The sequence below is a fragment of the Mirounga angustirostris genome, unplaced genomic scaffold (assembly GCF_029215605.1).
Source record: "Mirounga angustirostris isolate CCGP_5_RB_7025 unplaced genomic scaffold, mMirAng1.0.hap1 SCAF_17, whole genome shotgun sequence".
Classification (NCBI taxonomy): domain Eukaryota; kingdom Metazoa; phylum Chordata; class Mammalia; order Carnivora; family Phocidae; genus Mirounga; species Mirounga angustirostris.
The window spans coordinates 37,169,847-37,194,377 of record NW_026991725.1 but is presented as its reverse complement, the minus strand read 5'-3'; the positions used below and the strand labels follow the sequence as shown (position 1 = coordinate 37,194,377).

The following is a 24,531-nucleotide window of genomic DNA, read 5'->3' as shown; positions in this document are numbered from 1 at the left end:
ATCCGTCCATGTTATTGAAGTGGATTAAAACTTAGGGTGTCCGTGACCCGGGGCTGGGGATGTTGAGGGTCCTCTGGTGGCTGGGGATGTCTCCCCTCTGCCGTGTGTTCTACATGTGGATCTGCCTGGGTACACAGCCCATACTTCATGCTTACACGCATTTTATTATCCACTCGCAGACACGTGTCTACACTCCGTTGTCACGATGGGTAAATGGGGCTTCTGTCCCTAGGAACTCTCATGTTTAAATCATAAGGCTTTGATTTAAATTCTTTTCTCAAATCTAATACTCTAATAAGAGTAAAAAGAGAGACCTATAACAAGCATTATAATATCTAGTATTTGTCATGTTTTGTGGCCCGTTTTTGTGTTAGGCATTTAACGTGTGCTATAGTATTAATCCTCACAGCTATTGTAGGCGAGAAGCACCACCGTAGGGACAGTGTCATGCCGGAGAGCAGGGACTCAAGAGCCACACAGGCTGGATTTGAATCTTGGCTCGGCCACGAACTATGTGACCTTGTCCATTACTTAACCTCCCTGTGCCTCAGTTTCCCCATATATGGAGTAGGGACAATAGTAGTATCTTACTTTTAACGTTGGGAGGATTCAGAAAGTTCCTGGCACGTGGTCAGTCTATATATAAATGTTGTTATCATGATTAATTCCATTTTACTCATGGGTGCCACTCTTCCACTATTGTTTCTGTTTTCCATGTGAAGAAATAGTAGCCCTGGAGATATGACTCTTTTCCCCAAGGTCTCCCAGCTTGGAGCTTAGATCTGGATCAGGAAGTCCGACTCCAGTGTCGTGCCTTCTATCTACTCTGCTGCACTGTGTTTCATAAAGAGGGAGGAAGAGGGGGGAAAAAATGGGCGGATGTGCCCCAGAGTAGCAGGTAGGGTTAGCCAGGCTTCCAGATAAAATACACATTCCTAGTTAAATTTCAGATAAACAAGAAGTCTTTCATATATGTGTGTCCCAAATGAAAAAAATATTCGTTGTTTATCTGAAACTCAAATTCGGCTGGGCCTGTGTTAGTCTTTGCAAAATCAGGCAACCCTAGGTGAGGAGGCTCTTTCATACTTCGGTCCCTTCTTGAGATTCTGTCCCACCGTTCCTGCCCTCCTGCCCTCCAATTGCCAGGGGTCATTGCCACCGTGCTGATGGGAATCTCTTGCATTCCCCAGGTGAGTTAGGGCAGAAAACACTTTGAGAACCCACGTTTTCATGCATGGTAAAAATGAAATGTGATTTTGTCTGCAATCAGGGATGGCCTCTTTCCTTCTTGACCACGAAGACTGTGTCCCTAAGCCTCCCTGCTAATTTTCTCTGAGCCAGGAGGTCAGGGATGGCCTCTTTCCTTCTTGACCACGAAGACTGTGTCCCTAAGCCTCCCTGCTAATTTTCTCTGAGCTAGGAGGAGAGGCACAAAGCCAGTACTTTGGTGGTTTCTTGCCACTGTTGAGGGAGAATTGTGCAGTGGGAGAAAATCCTCAACTAGATCTTTGAGTTTTTCTCAATGGAGCCAGACAGCTTACTCTTCTCTCCTCTGAATGTTGGCAGGAGCTGCTTCCTTAGCAGCCAGATCTGGGACAGATTGGATCAGCGTGAGTGAGTGGTGGTGTTGGGGTGGGGGAGGCTTGACCAACTGGTGCGATTGTCCATCAACAGGCCGAAGTTGAGAGGGTGCTGATGGATTGGTGGCTGGGTGCCATGGAGAGGTTTGCTTTGGGCAGCATCACGTTCTCGCTCTCTTGGTGGCCAGCTGGTGAAGAGGTCTAAGAAGGGTGCCTTTCCCACTTTCAGAGTCCATGGCGTTAATGATTCTGGCAGGCTGAAGGATTCTGGGAGTCCTCCCTTATCTAGCTAGTCTGAATCCGCCTTGAAAGGACCCAAGTAATTAGTATACTCACACCTCTCCATTATTCAGAATCATGGGTCTGTGGAAGAGGGATGGTGCCCCCAACCAATCATAGTCTAACTATGATCTGACTTTGGAGCACCGTGGTCTTATTCTAGGGGTAGCTGAGATCATTGCAGTAGGAGCATCCAGCCCAGGGGGGCACCTTACACCATAACTGCTTAATAAATGTTTGTTGAATTGAGTTGCACTTGGAATGGGAACAAGAACTTAGGTTTAGAGCAGGACTGAGCTTGAGGATTTTTTCAGCTCTTTTCCCTCTGTTTTGGCAGGGCACGTTGGAATTGGGTTGTTGGTCAGTAAATTGGAAGCCCAGATGTGCCTTGGGTGATGATTTTTGCTTTGTCCTGCAATCTAGGGCCTCAGCAGTGGAGCCCTGTGGTCACTGAGAACAGATGCTAGGAGGTCCTTTTGGGTACGATTAATGTATTTGTCTAATACTGCTGGCCCTTCGTGTTTAATAATGGCCTGACTGTTGGCTCTGGGCGTAGGCTGTGTCAGGTCCTTGGTGACTGTGTGGGATCACCCAGGCCTATCCCCAGAGGGACCATTTTAGGGTGGACCCTAGAACCTGGATACCCAGTATATTAATCACAGCACAAATGTGGCTCATCAAAAAAAAAATAAAAACACCCAAAATTTATATATGTATTTATTTATTTAGAGAGTGTGAGTGGGGAGAGGGGCAGAGGGAGAGAGAGAATCTCAAGTAGATGCTACCCCAGCACAGAGCCTGATGCAGGGTTCAATCTCACAACCCTGAGATCACAACCTGAGCTGAAATCACGTCGGACGCCCACCTGACTGAGCCACCCAGGTGCCCCCTAAGAGTTTTTTAAAAAGGGATATCATTTGCATATAATAGCATGCCCAGATCTTACAGTGTCAGCCCAGTGGGTTTTGACAATTGTATACACCTGTATGACCACCACCCAAAATGAAATAGAGAATATTGTGTCACTCTAGGAAGAACTTCTATTACCTAAGTTGGTTCTTCCTCTCTTCCTAGGCAACTACTTTATGATTTCTATCACCATATGGATTTGCATATTCTTGTGCTTAAATGATTGCATTAGTTAAATCTTTGCATTATGATTGCATTAAATCTTTGCATTATGATTGCATTAAATGATTGCATTTAAGCACAAGAATATATATGTGTGTGTGTGTGTGTGTGTATTTAGGGTTGTCAGGCTTCTTTCACTCAATGTAATGATTCTGAGGTTCATAAGTATAGTACAGTGTGTTTATCCATTCTTGTATTGATGGACATCTGGGTTCTTTCCAGGTTTGGGCTATGAATAAAGCTACTGTGAACATTCTTGTATAATTCTTTTATTTTTTAATTTTTTTATTTAAAGATTTTATTTATTTGACAGAGAGAAAGACAGCCAGAGAGGGAACACAAGCAGGGGGAGTGGGAGAGGGAGAAGCAGGCTTCCCGCCGAGCAGGGAGCCCGATGCGGGGCTCGATCCCGGGACCTTGGGATCATGACCTGAGCCGAAGGCAGACGCTTAACGACTGAGCCACCCAGGCACCCCATTCTTGTATAATTCTTTGTGTGGAAGTATTTTTAATTTTTCTTGGGATAGCTATCTGAGAGAGGAACTACCAGGTCATAGGGTTTTTTTGGGTTTTTTTTTTAACAGGTATTTTCTTTTTTAAAGATTTATTTATTTACTTGAGAGAGAGCACACACATGAGAGTGGGAGGAGGGGCAGAGGGAGAGGGAGAATCTCAAGCATATTCCCTGTTGAGTGTGGAGCCTGACACGGGGCTTGATCCCATGACCTGAGATCATGAGCCAAAATCAAGAGTCGGACGCTTAACTGACGGCACCTCCCAGGCACCACTCAAGCTCATGGCTCATATGTCCTTTCCTAGTTTGGTGACTGAATGCAAACTTGTAGGCCAAGACCTTGCCCATCATTTTCACTGAGAAGGTGTAGCTAACAAGAGTCAGGTCATTGAAGCAGGTCTGCATCAATTAATAACTGTAATTGAGGCTAAATATAAATTATTATAATTTTGAGTTGTTTAGAGTTAGGTCTACAAAATTATGTGAGGCTGGTCTATTATGAGAGCTTTTTGATAAAAGAAAACTAGGTAAAGATATAGCCTCCATACGAATTTGATTCATGCTTGAGTCATGAGTAATAATTGACCTGCCAAATTTGCAAGCTGGCTCAATGCAGAATACCTGTGGCTACCCATCATGGGTTTCTACTGGGTGGCTCAGTATTGAGTGGACATGGCCAACCTCATTCTGCAGATTTCTCCCTTCTTCGCAGTCCCTGTGCCTCCATTCCGGTCAGGTCTCCACCTGTTGGTTTCCAATCTAGGCGAGTCTGTTCCAGTGGATCATAGAGGGGCCTTGGCTTCTGTAGTTGAAAAACTCCAGGTGATTCTAGTGTGCAGCCAGAGTTGGAAACAACCCACCCGTATCTTGAGTCTAAGCCATTCTGCCTGGCTTCTGAATCGTACCCAACTGTCCCAGGGGACCCCAACACACACCCTCTCTTCCAGCCGGGTTGATCCCCCTGCAGTCCCCACAACATAAGCTTTGGCACGCTTACGTCCCAGACTGTTAGAGACGGTCCTACCCTTGTTTTCTTTTCCAAACCAGATCCAACTGTCAAGAGCCCTTCACCACGTTTCCTTTGATGTATTACTTTTTTTTTTTTTAAGATTTAATTAGTTTATTTATTTAGAGAGAGAAAGAGCATGTACACATGCACCTGGGAGCGGGGGAAGGGGCAGAGGGAGAGAGAATCTTAAGCAGATTCCGCACCGAGCATGGAGCCCAACGTGGGGCTTGATCTCACGACCCTGAGATCATGACCTGAGCCAAAATCAAGAGTCAGACTCTTAACCTACTGAGCCACCCAGGTGCCCCTGATGTTTTACTTTTTTAACAGTGTTGCCATTCTCCTTTCTTGGGATGACGGGAGGCTTCCTTCATGTATTGTTTCAGATACCTTCTCCACTTATTTCGGGCGTCTGCCATAGTCTCTCTTATTATGGTACACAGCCTGCTTCTCAAAGGCAGGACCCAGGTCAGCTTCCTGCCTCCCAGCCCCCTAGGATCCAGCATAATGTTGGGCCTGTAATAGTCACTGATGAAGTACTTATCGATTGACTTTTAAAAATTAATTTCATATTTGATTTGGGGACAGAAGTTGGAGACATTCCTTGGCTTGTGCACTTTCGGAGTCATTATTGCCTTGACTTTATGGGTTGCAAGTTTGTGCCTATTGCTTTTTTTTTTTTTTTTTTAAAGATTTTATTTATTTATTTGAGAGAGAGAGAATGAGAGACAGCATGAGAGGGAGGAGGGTCAGAGGGAGAAGCAGACTCCCTGCCGAGCAGGGAGCCCGATGCGGGACTCGATCCAGGGACTCCGGGATCATGACCTGAGCCGAAGGCAGTCGCTTAACCAACTGAGCCACCCAGGCGCCCTTTTTTTTAAGATTTTATTTATTTATTTGAGAGAGAGAGAGACATAGAGACAGAGCACGAGCAGGGGAGGGGAGGAGAGGGGCAGAGGGAGAAGCAGACTCCCTGCTGAGCAGAGAGCCCGATGTGGGACTCGATCCCAGGGGTCTGAGATCATGACCTGAGCCGAAGGCAGATGCTTAACCGACGGAGCCACCCAGGTGCCCTAAGTCTGTGCCTACTTCTTAATTCCACAGTGGCCTTAGAGGTTAGAATCCACGTCCGTTTGCTTCAACAAACATTTAAGGATGAACCTACTTCCTTGCAGCATGGCTTGGGTTGGATGCTATTATTTTGAACTCTGTGCTCCTGTCTTCTGTAGAATTCAGTGCACTTTCCTTAGATGCGTGCACACTGAATAACGGATACTGATAATCATTGCATCGTAAATGGTCTAAGTGAAATGATTTTCTCTCCCCTTTTCATTAAGAGGGAAATTTTGTTCTGTGGCTTGGATTTTCTTCCAGTCTTTAAACTGTCTTTCCTATCATAAAAGAAATGCTTAGCTGCACTCATCATGCTGGAATATTCTGATCCTTAAGGAACTCTTTACAAATTCATTTGTATTTCCAGAGTGGAAATTGTCTCAAAATGAGCCCTGAAGCAGAAATGAAAAGATTTGCCTGCTGTGGTCCAGATGGTTAGCTGATTTTTTTTTTTTTTTAATTCTATGCTGGTACCTCTGACACCAGAGGGAAATTAATAGCATTATAAAGTATGGATCCCTGTGGCATTTTGCACAATGCTTTGAGAAAAGAAGTTTCGGGTTTTGCTAGTTTGGGGAACTGCAGAAGGGAAATGGGGGATTTTAGTCTCTGGCAACATGAGAAAGAGCTTGCAACTGTCTGCTGATTTTAAATGTCTCCTCTAGTCCCTTTCAGCCTCCTGGTGTTGAGGGTGTGATTTAGGGGAGCCTTTGGCAAAAACATGCCATCTGGGGGGTGTCTCATTATCCTGCAGAAGCATTTCTGGAAATGGAGTTCTTGTACATAGGATCCTTTTCTCCTACTGGCTTTTCACTGTGCAGTCAGGGTCTCCTATTATTAAAACATTTGGAAATTGTATTATACGTTTATTTATAATATTTACTTATATATTTAAATCTCTTTAAATGATATTATCAATTTATTTTGAGATTCTCCCCAAAGATATGTGCATATATAGTTTAAAAAGTCAAGTTGTGGGGCGCCTGGGTGGCTCAGTCAATTAAGTGTCTGCCTTCGGCTCAGGTTGTGATCCCGGGGTCCTGGGATCGAGCCCCACATCGGGCTCCCTGCTCACAGGGAGCCTGCATCTCCCTCTCCTCCCCGCTCGTGCTCTCTCTCACTCACTCACTCTCTCTCTCTCTCAAATAAATAAATAAATAAATAAATAAATAAATAAATAAATAAATAAAATCTTAAAAAAAAAAATACAAAGTCAAGTTTTCCCGGTTCCCCGCTCCTGATTCGTACTTCTCAGGGATGAGCATGAATGGCCCACTTTTAGCTGTTTCTTTGTCTGTGTGCCTCTACATTTCTCAACTGCATGCTTACTCCACAGCTTGACTGTTTCAGCTTTAAACGTAGCCAGTGACTTGCAGGTGTGGGAGATGAGGACCTGGTTCTCTTATCTCCAGCTGCATCCTACACTGTAGATACATTATATTTTTTTAGATTAGTTCAGTAGTTACAGCTTAATAGTGGAATATTATGGGGCCATTATTGAATGCAACTGTGACAGCTGCTGCAATGTGGATGAGCCTCAGAAGCATTATGCTAAGTGAAATAATTCAGATGCAGGGGGCAAATAGTGCATGATTCCACTTACACAAAACATCTAACATAGGCACATTCGTAGAGACAGAGAGTAGAGTAGAGGTTCCCAGGAGCTTGGGGGAGAGACCAGGAGAATGGGGAGTTATTGCTCAGTGGTTACAGAGTTTCTGTTTGGGGTTGTGAGAAAGTTTTAGAAATAATGACACATTTCACAACATGTGAAATGTAATGAATGCCTCTGAATTGGCTAGACTCTAACATGGCAACTTTTATGTATATTTTCTCACAATAAATAAGTAAATTACTTAATAAGCCCAAAATCAGTCTGCTTACATGAAGACTGTAAGTATTATTTATGAATTTCCTTTCTTGTGCAATTGTGTTTTCCAGCATTTAGTGAAGGTCTCCATTTTCCCCCTTTGCTGGCCACCCGTCTCCCGTCTGGAGGTCTATAAATCTCTCCTCCAGACATTCACATTGGCCAGGGGCTCTACGATTTTGCCCTTCCCAGGAGCCTCCCTGCCCCTCTTCTCCTCTGGGCTCTTGAACCCCAGGCCCTGCTGAGGTACCCCAAAGGGTGCCAGGAGGTGAAGTCTTCAGCCGGCTGCCCCAAAAGCAGAGCCTGGCCCGGAGTCACGTGTGCAGGGAATCTGGGGAGGCAGTGCTCTGGGAGAAGCTGCCCAGGGGGTGGCCCGGGCGGCAGCGGGGCTGGGACGTGGGAGCACGCTGGGTGCTCCCGTTTGGCACACACGCTTTCATGTTTCCTTATTTTCAGTGTGGTGCTCCGCCCCTAGCTGGACATGGGGTGGGCTAGTTGCTTGGCCACATGAGGTACAGGAAGAGTCTGGGGTCCGATGGCTCCTTAGCCACATTTTCCACCAGGCCTCATTGCCACCCCATCTGCATGCCTGTTTCTCATGGATCCAGGCCCCTCCGTCCCTGGGCTGATCTGGGTTCTAGGGGTGACCCATCTTACTCTGACTCAGGGGTCAGCCTCCTTGGGGTGTCTGTCAGTCCTTACCTGCTCCTCCTCTCCCTCTCCTTTTGTCTTTGTGGTTGAGATCCTTCCCATCCCTATACTTTAAGTCCGGTGGGAATTCGGGATCCAGCAGCTTGTGTTTGATTGGCAACATTTAACTATAAGTTCCACAACTTACATTCCACGATATTCCAAAATGGGCTAGGATTTACACGTCAGCACAGTAAATACTGCTATCATGAACACGGTCAACACTGACAGTTACATTTAGGGGGAATCATTCTCTGGTTGGACGCACTGAGTAGGTGACATTGTGAATGTTGTTGTTTCTGAGGAATTTCAGATGTCTAAGAGATGGAATGGAGCTTTAGGATTAAGAGCTTGGCCTGGGTTTTAGATCCCAGCTCTGTCACTTCTTGCTGGGTATCCTTGGGTGACTTACTCAACCTTTCTGAATCACAGGGAGGAGGCTGTAGGTTTCCCTGATGTGAAGCTTGTGAGGCATGCAGTCCCCCCCACCCCCCAACTATCACCCCACCCAGTCACTGCTGACCCTACAAAGCAAACCGTGGGCCCTCTTGGCCTCAAGACTTTGCTCACACAGTTCATGTTCCTTAGCTGCCATGATCCCCCTCAATCTTCTCTCAGGCCCTGGTAACTGTTACTATCAATTCTTTTTTTTTTTTAAAGATTTTATTTATTTATTTGAGAGAGAGAGAATGAGAGATAGAGAGCATGAGAAGGAGGAGGGTCAGAGGGAGAAGCAGACTCCCTGCCGAGCAGGGAGCCCGATGCGGGACTCGATCCTGGGACTCCAGGATCATGACCTGAGCCGAAGGCAGTCGCTTAACCAACTGAGCCACCCAGGCGCCCTGTTACTATCAATTCTTAATAAACTCTTTGGAAGTATTTTAGATTTTGAGACAAGTTTCAAAAACAGCCCAGGGAATTTCTGCATACTCTTACCCAGTTTCCCCTAACCATGTTACATAACCACAGCACATTTGTCAAAGCCAAGAAATTAACATTGGTACATCACTGTTCCCTCAGCCCCAGATGCTAGTTGGATTTCACCATTTTTTCCCAATGCTGTCCTTCTTCTGTTCTCAGCATCCGGGCCAGGATAAACGGATAAATGTGTTTCATCTGGAGCGTTCGTGTTTTAAAATGCGGTCTGCAAGAGAGGAAGGTGCGCCTTTCATTCAGATCCCTGCACCGAGAACATAATATACATAGACTTTGTTTTGAACCTGCCGGCTTGAGCCATGCTGCTAAGGGGGTGTTGTCTTTTGAGCGACGGAACTGCTTGTTTCCCTACCTCTAAGGCAGTCCTGGGCTGTGGGCTTTGATTTTTAAGGTTTATTTAGGTTTGTAAGGTCTGATGAATCTTGCAGAGAAAAACGTTTAACAAGATCATTTCTCCTGTTGATGAGTTGCCAAATATTTCCTAGTGCTGCGTTTTCTTGAAGCAGGTTATATCCCCATGGTGGCGAATGTCCAGGGGATCAAGGTTACATCTGATGATTGCTAAAGCTGATACATCCCAGCTGTGGCTCTGGGATGCTTTGTCTGGTGATAAGGGAGGCACTAACTTCAACTTTGTCTTCACTCTGTAGTGAATTTCTTTTTTTTTTTTTTTAATTTTTTTAAAGATTTATTTATTTATTTGGGAGAGCGAGAACGAGAGAGAGAGAGAGTACATGAGAGGGGGGAGGGTCAGAGGGAGAAGCAGGCTCCCCGCTGAGTGGGGAGCCCGATGCAGGACTCGATCCCGGGGCTCCAGGATCATGACCTGAGCCGAAGGCAGTCGCCTAGCCAACTGAGCCACCCAGGCACCCTGTAGTGAATTTCTTAAAGGACTCAGGGTCAGTGGAGGGGGGAAGGATGGTACGAACTTGATGTGGGGCTGATGCGGTTATAGCTTTGGATGGCACCAGCTTGCTCTGGGGCTTTGAGAAGATCCACTGGATCCCTTCAGGTCTCAGTTTTCCCACCTGTTAAATGAAGCATTTGGACTGGGCAGGCTCCTGAAACCCCTTTCAACTCTATCAGTAGACTCTATTCAACAGCTCTTCTGTGACACTCTGCAAATGCTATACCACCTTCTTTCCACACCTAAGAAAAACTCCGTTATGTTAAACAATGACTCATCCAGTGTTTGTCAAAGGAGTGACGGCCTTTGAGCATGAGCCTGTATAGTACTTAATTTGGAAGGTAAAATCACTTTAAAATTTAGGTAGTAGACTAAAAAAATGAGTGTTGAATCACTTCCTGATTATGCCTTCTTTTGATTTCTCCACCCCCATTGCTCCCCATCATTAGCAGGGATAACAGAAAATTCATTTAGGCAACCAATATCGAGGGTCTGCCTCAGGACCACTCAGACCTGTGGTGCCAGGAGACAAAGATGCTCATAGCAGGGCCCTCATCCTAGTCCCCGGGGCATATGGACACAAATAATGAACCCAGTATGTTGGAAAGGGGCCACCGTGGAGGAGGGGGAGGGAGCAAGATGGTGCTGAGGTGGGGAGCATGCTGAATGCAGGCTCAGGGAAGAATCCAGCAATACCAACTTAACCCTTAACTTCCCGCCGGGAACTAGGTCAGTGTGGTATATGCATTGCCCCATATCGTTTTAAGATGATCTTGTTATAGAGTAAGCATTGCCCCTATGTTTGGTTTGGTCAAAACTGAGCTGCAGAGAGCTCTTAAATTATTTGCTTGGGGCTACCTAACCATTAAGTGGCAGAGCCAAGATGCGAATTTGGACCTGATCCTAAGTCCTGCGTTTTCCCACCCATTTTTGTGTGTATATATGTGGTAAAGGGTTTTGGATGCTTGGAAGAAAGGGCATGAGAGGTCTTGGTGTTTTGGCATTTTTGCGGATAGAAGTGCTTGGGCCAAGGGATGGGGGGGCGGGGCTGGAGGGTTCAGCACGTGGCGGGGGTCAGTTGTGCAAGAGAGGGTTCTAACGGTTAAGGCTAGCTCAACTTTCATTTTTTTAAGTTGAGATAAAATCCACATAACACTCACCATTTTATAGTGTACATTTAATACATTCACAGTGACCTCTGTCTGGGTCCAGATATTTTCATCACCCCCAAGGAGGGCCCTGTACCCGTTAGGTAGTTGCTCTCCCGTTCCCGGCCCCCATCATCCCCTGTCAATCACTAATCTGTTTTGTGTCTAGGATTGACCCATTCTGGATATTTTGTGTAAATGGAATCATACTCTTTTATTTATTTTTTATTTTTCTTATCTTTTATTTTTTAAATTTTATTTAAATTCAATTAATTGACATATAGTGTATTATTAGTGTCAGGTAGAGTTCAGTGATTCATCAGTTGCATGTAACACCCAGGGCTCATTACATCACGTGCCCTCCTTAATGCCCATCCCCCGGTTACCCCATCCCCCCACCCACCTCCCCTCCAGCAACCCTCAGCTTGTTCTCTATAGTTAAGTCTCTTATGGTTTGTCTCCCTCTCTGATTTCGTTTTATTTTTCCCTCCTTTCCCCTATGATCCTCTGTTTTGTTTCCTAAATTCCACGTATGAGTGAGATCATATGATAATTGTCTTTCTCTGATTGACTTATTTCGCTCAGCATGATACCCCCTAATTCCATCCACGTCATTGCAAATGGCAAGATTTCATTTTTTTTTTTGATGGGTGAGTAATATTCCATTGTGTATGTATACACCACATCTTCTTTAATTGGAATCATATCCTATGTGACCTTTTGTGTCTGGCTTTTCCCACTTTGCATAATTAATGTTTTTGAGGCTCCCTTAAATTGTAGTATGTACCCAGCACTCCACTCCTTTTCATGGCTGAAAAGTACTCCATTGAGTGGAATATTTTGTTTCTCCATTCACCTGTTAATGAACATTTGGGCTGTTCCCATTTTTTGTCAACTAGGAACAAAATCAACATCCATTTTTTAAAAATTAACTCAGATCATCCATTCCTTCACTCGCCCCTCTGCAGGGATGGACGTTTGGGTCAGTTATGGGGCTGAGACGCCCTGGGCAGTGTGTCAAGAAGAGAGCCAGGGCAGGATCAACCTTGGTCATGGGAAGTGAGGAAGAGACACAGCTTCTCACATGTCAGCTTGTCTGACAATCACTCTGTTTCACCTTCAGGTTTCTGGGCCCTGCAGTAGGCCTCCCAAACTAGCCAGACAGAAGGGAGATACTCGGTCCTCTTTTAAAAAAAAATGTATTTCCTTCTTAGCTCTTTTCGCAGAAATTGTCATTGTTATTGAAATGCTTGCTCCCTTGAGCTTCTCCGATTATTTAGCAAAAATTTGGGTCGCTTTGGTCTTAGCAACACCTGGCTTGGAGGATGGGCTTCACACAAGCTTTCCCATAGTGCATTTGATTGATTGGGCTTTACTTTTTTTTTTTTTTTAAAGATTTTATTTATTTAATTGACAGGGAGAGAGAGAGAGAGACAGCATGAGAGGGAACACAAGCAGGGGGAGTGGGAAAGGGAGAAGCAGGCTTCCTGCCGAGCAGGGAGCCCGATGCGGGGCCCGATCCCAGGACCCTGGGATCATGACCTGAGCCGAAGGCAGTCGCTTAACCAACTGAGCCACCCAGGCGCCCCAAGGGCTTTACTTTTTATTTTGGCAATAAAGAGGCAAGAAAAGGGCTTTGGGGGAACAGTGAGGCTCCTGCCATGTGCCCTAAAACCTGATTATGCATTCCTGTTCTAGGCAAAGGTGGGGAGAGGAAGGTGCTCGTTGTCTGCTCCTCATGCTTCTATCCCATGTCTTCAAGGCTGGTGCTGCTAGACTAGTTTTTGCCTTTATAAGAAGCGCAGTAGGAGGGCTTTGGGTATCTGTCGTCTGGGGTCATAAAGGGACTGGCTGGCAAGGACCTCCCTGTGGAGCTCATTACCTGAAGTCTTGGGCCCCCTTCTCACCACCTTCTCCTCCATAGCCTGTCCCCTCCAGGCCCTGCTTCTTAGGAGTAAATGAGGGTTAATCAGATGCGTGACTTCCTGCTACTGTATCAGCTAGTTAATGTCCCTGCATCCAGATCAAAAAATGCTTAACATTTAAAGGAGCTTTGTTAGTATTGAGAGTTTCAAGCCAGCCACCTACGTGGGGGGCAATTATTAAATAAGGCTTAATATACAATCCAGCGATTGTACTCCTTGGTATTTACCCAAATGAGCTGAAGAGTTATGTCTACACAAAAACCTGCACACACATGCTGATAATAGCTTTATTCATTATTCATAATTGCCGAAACTTGAAAGCAACCAGGATATCCTTCCGTAGGTGAATGAGGACAAACAAAATGTGGGCCATCCAGACAATGGAATATGATTCAGGGCTAAAAAGAAATGAGCTATCCAAGCCATGGAAAGACATGGAGGAATCTTAAAAGCATATCACTGAGTGAAAGAAGCCAATCTGAAAAGGCTGTGTGATCTCAACTGTATGGCATTCTGGAAAAGGCAAAAGACTATGGAGACTGTAAAGAGATCAGTGGTTGCCAAGGGTTGTGGGGAGGTAGGGATGAAGAGGCAGAGTACCCAGGATTTGGAGGGCCGTGAAACTACCCTCTAATGATACTGGAATGGCGGGTACCTATCTTTACGTATTTATACAAGCCCATAGGATGTACAGCGCCAAACCTGATCTCTAATGTAAACCATAGACTTCGGATGATAATGGCGTATCAATCTATTGCAACAAATATGCTACTGAGGTGTGGGGTGCCCATACTGGGAATTTGTGCAAGTGTGGGGCACAGGACTTCTCTGTACTTTCTGCCCTATTTTGCTGTGAACTTATAACTGCTCTAAAAAAAAAAAAAAAAAAAAAAGTAACCTATGCCTCCAAGGGCTATATTAGTTTCTTGTTGCCACTGTAAGAAAAATACCACAAATGTAGCAGCTCAAAAGGACATACATATGTGATCTGAAAGTCCTGGAGTTCAGAAGTCCAAAATGGTTCTTCCTGGGTTACAGTCAAGCCTTCCTTCCAGACGCTCTAGGGGACAGTTTGTTTCCTTGCTGTTTCCACTTTCCGGAGGCCACCTGTTGGTTCATGACCTTTCCTCCATGCTTCAGGCCAGCCCGGCAGCATCTTCCAGTCACTTACTGACTGTGACCTCACATCTTCTCTTTGACGGACCCTTCTTGTCTTCTCCTAAGAACCCTGGGATCACATTGGCTCCGCCCAGATCATCCAGGATAAGCTCCGCATCTCAAGGTCCTTAACTTCATCACAGCTGTAGAGTCCCTTTTGCCACGTAAGGGGGACATAGTTCCAGGTTTTGGGGATCAGGATGTGGCTGTCTTTGGGGGGAGGTCATCATTTTGTCTCCCACATACACCCTCTAAATAGCTTTTCTTTGGGCCCTGTTGTCACTTCGGACAGGCAACCTGGTTCTATTTCACGATTGTTCTTTGGTCATTTTTTTCCAGTTTATGTAGGAGGTCAGGAGTCTGGTGAGGAAAAGAAATGAAGGAAATCCAGTTGGGTCCTGGATTTCACTGGAAGGATAGAGAACGGTGATGCTCGAGGAGGAGCCCATCTGAATCATCCGGCATCCTCTTCTCTTTCAAGCATCCCAGCATCCCAGCACCCCTCCGTTGAGAGGCACATCTCTTCCGTTCTACCTCCTGTCACTTGTCCATGGGAACATTTTGTATTTCTTATCCGCAGGGGCAAGGAAAAAGTTGGCGTCCAGGGATGCGGAGGGATGGAAGGGGGCTTGGGCAGAAGAGGTTCAACTTTGTGTGGAAGAGGTGGATGGGGAGCTGACCTGAGGAAGTGCCCCCCCTGCACCCCCCCTTCCCCGCCGTGGCATCAACAAGGATGGGATGCAGGGAGGGATTGGAGGATGAGATGAGTGGCCTTCCTGCATGGTGCCGCCTTAGGGTCGCTGATGGTGGGGCTGTTTGTGAGGCCCTGGAATGTGCACACAGAGAGGTTGCTGGACAGGTGTGGGCAAGTCCTCCTCGGTGCAGAGTTTACCATGAACAGCAGCTCCCAAGGGCTCTTGAGTTCTAAAACCAGTGAGACAAGAGTCTGGGAAAGGGACGGGTTAGGCTGTGGCACGGGGAAAGAGCCCACAAACTTCCTCGGATGATCTCATGGAGCTGAACTGATGAGGCATTTTCTTTCTGGGAGTTTCTGAGGTAAATACAATCTTTCCGTGGGTGGCACTAAGACTTTTGCCGGGAGAATGGGGCCCACAGCAATGACTGTGTGTGGTTGATGGTTGGCAGAAGGAAAATTACTTTCTGCATGGATTTGTTCTTTATTGTTGCTTTTGTAATACCTGGTTCTGTCACTCCAAATGTTATTTTGGAGACAGGTGATGCAGATGTTTTTTTTTTGTTGCTGTTGTTTTTTAAGGCAGGGCATAATTAAATCATTTTTAGAAACCCATTCAACATTTTACATGTCAGTGATGACTGTCATATGGTTACGATGGGTAGTGGGTGTACTCTTGCCAAGAAGATGTCACAGCATCTTTAAGAGTAAACAGTCGTGGATGAGCGTTTAATTCAGTAAACACTGCAGAAGTTTTATCCAATTGACCTCACTGAGATTTGGGCTCAGCTTCATTTTTCTCTTCCCTTTCATGGTTCTGCCCTTATTCAGGTGATTATGGTGCTATTTGCTCAGGTCCGTGAATCTGCCATTTATTGGTGACGTGACCTCCTGCACATTATCTTATTACTTCTAGACTCAATTTCATTATCTGTGGATAGCAACAGAAAACAGCATCTGCCTCCCAGGGTTGTGGCAATGATAAAAGAAGATATCAAAGATCTATTTCCCTGGACATAGTAGGTGATCAATAAATATTAGTTCCCCTTCTTTCCTTTTAGAGATAACAAAGTTGGCAAGGCCAAGCTGACATTGATCAGCGGTTGTCTCACGTATCCTAGAGGAAAGATACCTTCTTTGGTGCTCCAGAGAGCAGACGTAGAGCTAACAGGTAAAAATAGAAGGGAGACAGATGTGTGTGACGCATGTCTACTGTGACAACCAAAAATGTCTCCACACATTGCCAAACATCCCCCAGAGGGTAGAGTGGCCAGCGGTTGAGACCCACTGAGTTAGAGGCTAGATGAGAGCAAACTGGACTCCATCCTCCCAAGGTCACCTCCATCCCGTGCCATATTAGGTTCCTGTGACATTCTGGTGGTAGCTTTGTGGTTTGAGAGAGTACTGAATGTTGAAGGCAAAAGGCCTAACACTTGTGTAGGGTTCGGTTTGGGCCACAGAGAGCAACTGAAGTGGGCACTTGGAAGGCCTTTTGGGGTTGTGGTTGGTTTAATGGCTTGTTCACTGTGGTTTTGCAGGTCATGTTAGCAGCTTCCTATTGGTCTCTCCTGGCCCCGGCCGTTGAGATGGCCACGTCCTCCGGGGGCTTTGGTGCCTTTGCCTTCTTCCCCGTGGCCATTGGCTTCACCCTCGGAGCTGCTTTTGTCTACCTGGCTGACCTCCTGATGCCTCACCTGGTGAGTACCACTCTTCAGACTTGACATACCCACTCGTGGCTCTGTTGAGTAGCCAGTGATATAGAAATAGATATTTCAAGCCATTTAGGGCTTTTACCTAGAAGTTTACCGTGAATTGGGACTTTTTTTTGTCCTAAAAGAAAATAAACTCTTGGTAATATGACTAATCATCCCCTTAGTTACGTTTTGCTAAGTTCAGATTTTAAATGTCAGATTTCATTATAAATAGAGAGCTCGGCTGACGTTGTACCGTGTGGCACTGTGTCTGAGCGGACCTAGCAACTGGGAGAAGTGAGTGATTATGATCATGGTCTTGACCCTTAGGAGCCTACACTGTCATCACGAAGATGATGACACACCCAACTATAGCATAAGACCATTGACAAAGCATCACATCGGCAAGGACTTATTAACAGGAGGATGAGGTGGGGACACTGGGCAGCAGAGCCCTGAGTTCAAGTTCACTTCTGCCGTTGCCTGGTTGTATGCCCCTTGGCTCTAGTCTTCCTCCCTATAGCTTGAGGATAACTCCCTTTAGGGGCTGCAAAGTAAAAATTTAAAAATCTAACAAGGCACCAGAATTGGGGGCAAATCAGAGATTTTAGGCTTTTTTGCTGAAATGGGGCTGGTGGGTTAGGTTTGGAGAATGACCGGGTGCTTACTTGTCCACGTGGAAGCATGATACGAACCACAGCCTGAAATCTGGCCATGAGATCGTAACCGAATGCCATTGGCTAAAATCAGTAGTGTGCATATGCTAGGTGTAGAGAAGGGTCAGTGTCTGTAAGAACCCAGTACAGAAACACAGAACCTTGCCCAACCAGCCCTAGAGGTAGGCAGAAGTCCTCTGTGACATCTGAGCTGGTGCTTGAATTCTCTGATCACCCAGAAAGAGAAGAGGCACAAGAAGGACGCTGTAGGGGAGAATGGGGTTGGAAGTCATTTCTTCTGTTGGACTGTGACGAGCTAGGATCAGGTCAGGCTCACTGGAGTCGCTGGACATCTAGCCCAGGACGTAGTCTGACATTCTCTTCCCTGCCTACCTGCCTTCTTTGCTGCTGTAAATTCCTGACGAAAGAGAAGGAAGGGTCCTTGGGAACTTGTCCTTGGGACCAATGAGAAACGGATTCCTCATGTCACAGAAGGACCAGCCTCTGGACCAGACAGCTGGATGTGACGGTTGGATGGAGAGTCACAACATTGTCTTGGCGGAAAGACCATGTGTCATTTTTTTCATCATAAGCTTGAATGTCAGTGTCGGTTTCTGGCCCCTGAACCCTTGGCTTCCTTGCCATTGATTATATCTGCATGATATGAACTTCGAGAGGTTCTCTGTGTGGGCTGCCATATTCGGCTCTTAAATCCACCCTGGTCATGTGTGAACTTGCCGTTGGGATGTATTCTACTTGCCCTGGCAGGAAGATCTTACAGCCGATGGCCTTACCTCTTGGAACAGCAGACCAGGGACTGGCTCAGCGGCTCTGCGTAGCCCCCGTTGGGTCTCATTCTGCCCTTCCTACCTGGGCCCCTCTGGCCTTCTAAGACTGTATCTTGTGGAGGGCTCTCTGCAATCACGATGGGTCACTGCTCACCAGTACTGGGGGTGGGGACGGGGACAGGTATATTTGATCAGCTGTCTGAATGTGGGGACTTTCTCTGGGCAGTGTAAATAGCCATTGGCCAATTTGTGCTGGGCGGCATCATTGTTTTAACCTTTTGCTTGGTGTTTGTTCTAATATATGCTTTGAATATGGAGAAGATCCCAAGGGAAAGTCGTGGACAGACTGCACAGAAAATTAGGAATGGCTTGGGAGTGGTGGCTGAGCATCCAGGGAGAGAATTTGAAGGGGCTTGAGTACGGACGTAATAACCATGAATGCCCAGAACCTCGCTAATTGGCAGAAAGATCAGCCTGACAGTAAACATCTGTTCTAGGACATTTGAAAAGAAATTAATTTTTGCTGTTGATGTGAGAAGGGGAATTTGTTCTGGAAGGTCTATAAACAGATAAGAATTATTTATAAGTGCTACAGTCACTGAATACAGATGTTGCTGTTGAGAGTCACAAACTCAGGCCACCGTCGCTCTGAGACAGCATGAGGTTCCCCTAGGTTTCACTCTTAATGTGCTTTCCAAACCCAGAAAGGGCAGCAGTGTGGATCTATCGAAGGTGCTTCGTGGAGTGTGAGTTAATGGGTTTTGATCTTGCGTCCATGTGGTTATCCGACACTGACTGAGTGCCCACGGGGAAGGTAGCCTTCCCAGGCAGCTAGAAGCCGGTTTGAGAACCCAGACTCTTGGGTTTGTGGGAAGGAGATGGTTAACCACCAACTCTGGTCTCCCAACTCTATTTCTGTTCGTTCAGCTTTTCAGATTTATCTGTCCCCCTGTTGGAGCCGAAGCAAAATACTGCTCATGAAAAGGGTTTTACTCATAACAGCCTGTCAGGTTGAACCCGTTGCAGCTTTGTTAACTTCAGATACATCAAATTGCTCTCTGAAATGGGTATTTGTTTTCGTTTCTTTATCTGTGAATAAAGTAGAGAAGGCTCAGGCAGTAACCGTTAATGGGAAATGAGCTTACGGAGATTTATGGAGATTTTGCCAAATGGTATTTTAATGGGAGAGGGACAGAGGCAGGGGGTAGGCACGGAGGTAGCCAGCTGCTGGACCCCAGGAAGAGGGCTGCCAAGAGGGGGCTGAAGGAGAATGTGACTGGGGCCAGCCTGAGCCCAGGCTTTCCCTCCGGAGGCCCTAGGGAGAGATGGAATGGATAGTAAATAGCTGTTTGGAGACATTGACATTTTTATGATCTGTGCAGTTCTGCTTCTGTATGAAGTTAAGGATGACAGTAGGTAGGTGGCCTTTACCTTGAGTTTAACAGTATTATTTCCTATTGGTGGGTAGAAAGATAGGGTTGGGAAGGATGGTAGGGTGTGTGTTTCCAAGGCCTCCTGTCTTTCTTTTTAATCGTATTAGTATTACAACGATACAACACAAAAATCTCATCATAAAAACTAAAAAAAGAAAGAAAAATTATGTGAAGGTCCCTTCCTGCTATAGACTTATGCCCCCTCAAATTCATATGGTGAAATCCTAACCCTCAATGTGATGGTATTAGGAGGTGGGGCCTTCCAGAGGTGATCAAGTCATGGGTGTGGTGCCCTTATGATGAGATTAGTGCCCTATAAAGAGGTCCCCAAGAGCTCCCTGTTCCTTCTGCCATGTGAGGACACACAGTGACACATGGATGCTGTCTGTGAAAAACAAACCAAACACGATTCTGCCAGCCCTTTGATATTAGCCTTCCAGCCTCCAGAACTGTGAGAAATACATTTCTGTTGTCCATAAGCCACTCGGTCTATAGTAATTTTTTAATTTAAAAAAATTTATTTATATATTTTTTTCAAAAGATTTTGTTTATTTACTTAAGAGAGAGAGAAATCAAGAGACAGAGCACAAGTGGAGCGGGAGGGGCAGAGGGAGAGGGAGAAGCAGACTCACCACTGAGCAGGGAGCCCCACGCGGGGCTCGATCCCAGCACCCAGGATCATGACCTGAGCCGAAGGCAGATGCTTAACTGACTGAGCCACCCAGGCGCTCCTGATTTTAATAGATTTTATTTTTTTTAGTAATCTCTACACCCCACATGGGGCTCGAAGCCACAACCCCAAGATCAAGAGTCGCACTCTCCACTGACTGAGCCAGCCAGGCGCCCCCTAGAGTAATTTTTTATAGCAACCCTGAAGGGACTTAAGACACTTCCATCTTCCTGTCCTGTCCCCAGACCAATCATTGTTATCAATTTAGTGGGTATCCTTCTAGATTTTTTCTCTTTTCTTTAAGGAAATGAACTATGTTGTGTCTTTTAAACACTGAAATGTAAACACTTTCCCCATTTGCTTGTATTACTCAAGCATGCTTTAAATCCAGTGTATAGTGATCCAAGCTCTTCCTCATTTCGAGCTCCTGTCTCTTGTGTGCGCACGTGCAATGGGTTTTCTTTTTTTTCTTTTAAAGATTTTATTTATTTATTTGAGAGAGAGAGAGAGAGAGCGCGCACATGAGAGGGGGAGGGTCAGAGGGAGAAGCAGACTCCCCGCTGAGCAGGGAGCCCGATGCGGGACTCGATCCCGGGACTCCAGGATCATGACCTGAGCCGAAGGCAGTCGCTTAACCAACTGAGCCACCCAGGCGCCCCAACGTGCAATGGGTTTTCATACCATCAGAACCAGTGTGTGCATCCTCTTGTGTGTTATTTTTACATTTGAAGTGACTTTTATCTACACTCATTCTAGTACTTATGCAGCGTCCTGTCCCACCACCTTACTGTATGTAGTTCGCCTGATAATTTCCCCATCATCGAGTAGTTGGATTGCACCAGGCCTTTACATATGTATCTATGTACATCTGGAAATGTAATTTTGTTTTGTGTTTTCTGAAAAACACATGGTAACATACTGTCTATGTTGTTGCTACTTGCTTTTTTCAGTTTGCTTTTTATCTTGGCAGTCTCCCCAGGAAATGTGTGCTCCCACCTTCTCCCTCCCCTCTCTTGGGATGTGACATCTTGAGGAGTCTGCCCAGGGACTGCCAGGGATAGGGGAAGGTGGTGGGTCTCGGCGATTCCGTTTGAGATCTCTCATCTGAGAGAGAGTGGCTGGTGGTCCTGCCCAGTCAGGCTCTGGGGGGCAGGGCCGATTCGCAAGTGGTGGGGGGTACTGCCTTCTCCGCTCCCTCCTTAATTTATCTGTGTCCCCAATTCTGTTGAGTTTCTTCTCTTTGTTGGCTCTGTAATGGCAAAGAAGATGCTTCTGCTGAAAACTTGAGCGAGCGGTGTGTGCCGTACTTTTAATATGCGGCCAACACTGGCTGATGTCAATGTTGGTTGGCTGGGGGGGGCGCCTGGGTGGCTCAGTTGGTTGGGCAACTGAGGGTCTGGATTTTCAGCTCCTGTTGTGGGAAGAGCTCTTCATTCTCTATCACCTGTCAGAAAGTGGGCAATTCCCTAGATACGAAGGGGTTCAGATAAAGCACCACTGAAAGAAAACCATCCACTGTACTGGGCAGTGTTCATCCCAGGACCCATAAAATGGGTCCATGACTTCCAGTGGGTTCTCAGAGGAGTTTGCATTCGCCAACATACTAAAAATGGCTGAAGATTGCTCCTTAGGGAGTGCTTATTACACATGTATAAACCTCCCTCTAAATAAAAGGGCGCGATAAAGCCTTGGTAATGAGAACCCTTTGATGGTTGAGGTTTCAAGGTGTTCAGCAGGTTTATTAATGATGAGCAGCCCCCAGAGGAACTTACCCTGCAGAGTGCTAAACCCTATGAGATTCCTGGATGGAGAGGGTCTCTTTGAGCCCAATCTGGTTTTAATTAATCTCCCAGCAGGCCTGCAGAGTGGGAAGATCAGCTGTTCTTGCATTCCAGACAAAGGCAGGGTGGGGAGAAGAGCACGTTTTTGAGGGTGGCATGAGGGAATGAGAGCTGGCCAGGAAGGGAAGAATATAATTTGGATAACTGATAGCTCCAGAAAGAGACAGTCGTGTTGTCACAAGGATGTGTGAATTCTCTTTTCTTGTCGGGGTGCATCCGGAGCTGCTAGGGCTTGAGTGGTTGGACACCACCTTCCCGGAGGGAGATGGGGCTGTACTTGGGTTCGCAGACCTGAGACCTGTCCCCTTCTCTGCATCATCATTGTCATCTTTGTCATGTTGTCGTCTTTCTCTGTGAGACCCCAAGCCACTTCTCATATATGCCTCACTCACCTCACGAGGCAAAAAAAAAAAAATGCTAACTACCAGCTATTTAAAACTGCTGCTCTTCTCCTTGAATGACTTTACTGTGGTTATTGTCACAGAAAATGTCATCAGCTCTGTTCCATCTCGGAGTTGGCAAGGCTCGTGTGTGGCCTGGCTTTCCTTGCATCTTCGCTGAGATGCTTCAGCAGGGACCCTCGGACTTTTGCTTCCCTTCCCCACCCTGTTCTGTGGTTCAGTAGGATTGCATGAGCTTTTATCCGGGGATTGGGTGGGGGATACCCCAAAGTAGCCCCATGTGTCAGGATCACATTTCGATGGTGTCTGGACTTGCAGGTTTTTGCCGGGGGTTGCTTTCTTCCCAGGCTGTGATTCTTCTTCCCTTTTCCCCTTACTGCCCTCTTCCCACCAGGTCTTTTTTCCTGTGGTTCATTCAGTGCCAAATTTTGGAACCAGGCATTTCACTAGTGCCAGGGATCAAAAGTCTTATAATTACATAAAAAGCAATTACAGAGCAGTAATTGCTGTGATGGAAAAGAGTAGAAGATGGGGGCGCTGATAAATAGTGACTCAGTTAGCTTGGGGGAATCATAGGAAGCTTCCTGGGGTTGATGCTTATGTTTAGACTTAAAGGTGGAGTTGGGCTCTGTCAGGTAGATGGCCTTGATCAGCGGTGGGGTATACATTTCAGACAAAGGGAACAGTGTATCTAAAGATACACTGCAGTGGGCTGACTCGTTCATTGTTGCTGTGGTACAAAGTGTATGTATTAGTTAGCTATTGCTGCATAACAAACAAGCACACAATCTCAGTGGCATGCCACAGTCAATAAGGACTGATTTCCCAGCTGTCAGCAAATTGGCAACGTGACAAGATTGCAGATAGGTGGGGTGGCTCTGCTCCAGAGGCTTGTCTGCCTTAGACCAGAGCATGTTCGTCTCCTCGTGAGGGCAGCGACATTAAAGCAAGAGCAGAAACAAAGCCCCCAAGGGCCCAGGCACAGAAGTGACACATTGATACTTCCATCCACATATCACTGGCTCAACAAGTCACTTGGCGGAGTCCAAAGTTGAGACCTGGTTGTCCAGGGGCTGGATAGGAATCCCCTCAAATTCATGTCTTTCCTGGAACCTCAGAATGGGCCTTTACTTGGAAATAGGGTCTTTGCCAATATAATTAGTTAGGAGACATCATGCCAGAGTAGAGTGGGTCCTGAATCCAATATGACTGATGTCCTTAGAAGAAGAAGAGAAGAGACACAGGATCAAAAGGGGGATGGAAGATGGCCATGTGCAGGTGGGGCAGAGATTGGAGCTGTGCTACCACAAGCCTGGGAACGCCAAAGATTGCCCAGAACCATCAGGAACAGAATAGACAAGGAAGACTCCTGCCCTTACAGATGTTAATAGGAGCATAGCCCTGCCTGCACCTCGATTTCAGACTTCTGGCTCCCAGAACCACAGGAGAATACATTTCTGTTGTTTTAACACCCACCCCTTCCCCCAGTTTTAGGCCTCAGTAGTTTAAAACCTCTCCGGGTGATTCTAATGAGTAGCCAACTAATGATAAAAGGAAGCATTTAAAATTTGATAACTTTAAAGGAAACAAACAAGAAACTTCTCTATGACAAAAGACACCAACAAGTTAAATCCAAGTCAAAGCCGGTGAGATGTTTGCAGTGCATGTAACTGACAAAGTATTGGTGTCTAGAATATATAAAAATCAATGGGAAAAGGACAAACCGTACTCAGTACAAAATGAACCAACTATTTGATTAGGAATTCGGAGAAGGAAACCCTAAAGGACCAACTAGTTCACGAAAAGATGTTCCACATCCCTAGTCATTAGGGAAATGCAACTTAAATTCTCACCCATTATATTTGACAAAAAATGAAAAAAGTTTGACAATACGAGGTGTTGACAAAGCAAGATCTGGGCAGATGGGAACTTGCATGTGCTGTTGGTGGGAATGCAAATTGATACAACCATCCCGGTGAGTAATTTGGAAATATCTAGTAAAACTGAAGACCAAGTAATTCATTTTAGGTATGTGCTCTCTGAATGTTCTTGAATAATCTTGAATAATGAAATTGCACTAAATTCACAAAATGGTAT

General features: G+C 46.0%; 1 protein-coding gene across 10 annotated transcripts in view; it reads left to right on the top strand.

Moving 5' to 3' along the window:
• SLC39A11 (solute carrier family 39 member 11) overlaps window positions 1-24,531 on the top strand; it is a 403,594-nt gene that overhangs the window by 105,239 nt on the left and 273,824 nt on the right. For 8 of the 10 annotated variants that reach the window (XM_064583521.1, XM_064583520.1, XM_064583526.1 and 5 more), the window contains one exon: window positions 16,493-16,651. The exons of the other annotated variants lie outside the window; for them this stretch is intronic. In XM_064583521.1, the coding sequence (XP_064439591.1) occupies window positions 16,493-16,651 (159 nt within the window). The remainder of the gene's footprint in view (window positions 1-16,492; window positions 16,652-24,531) is intronic. 10 annotated transcript variants of the gene reach the window in all.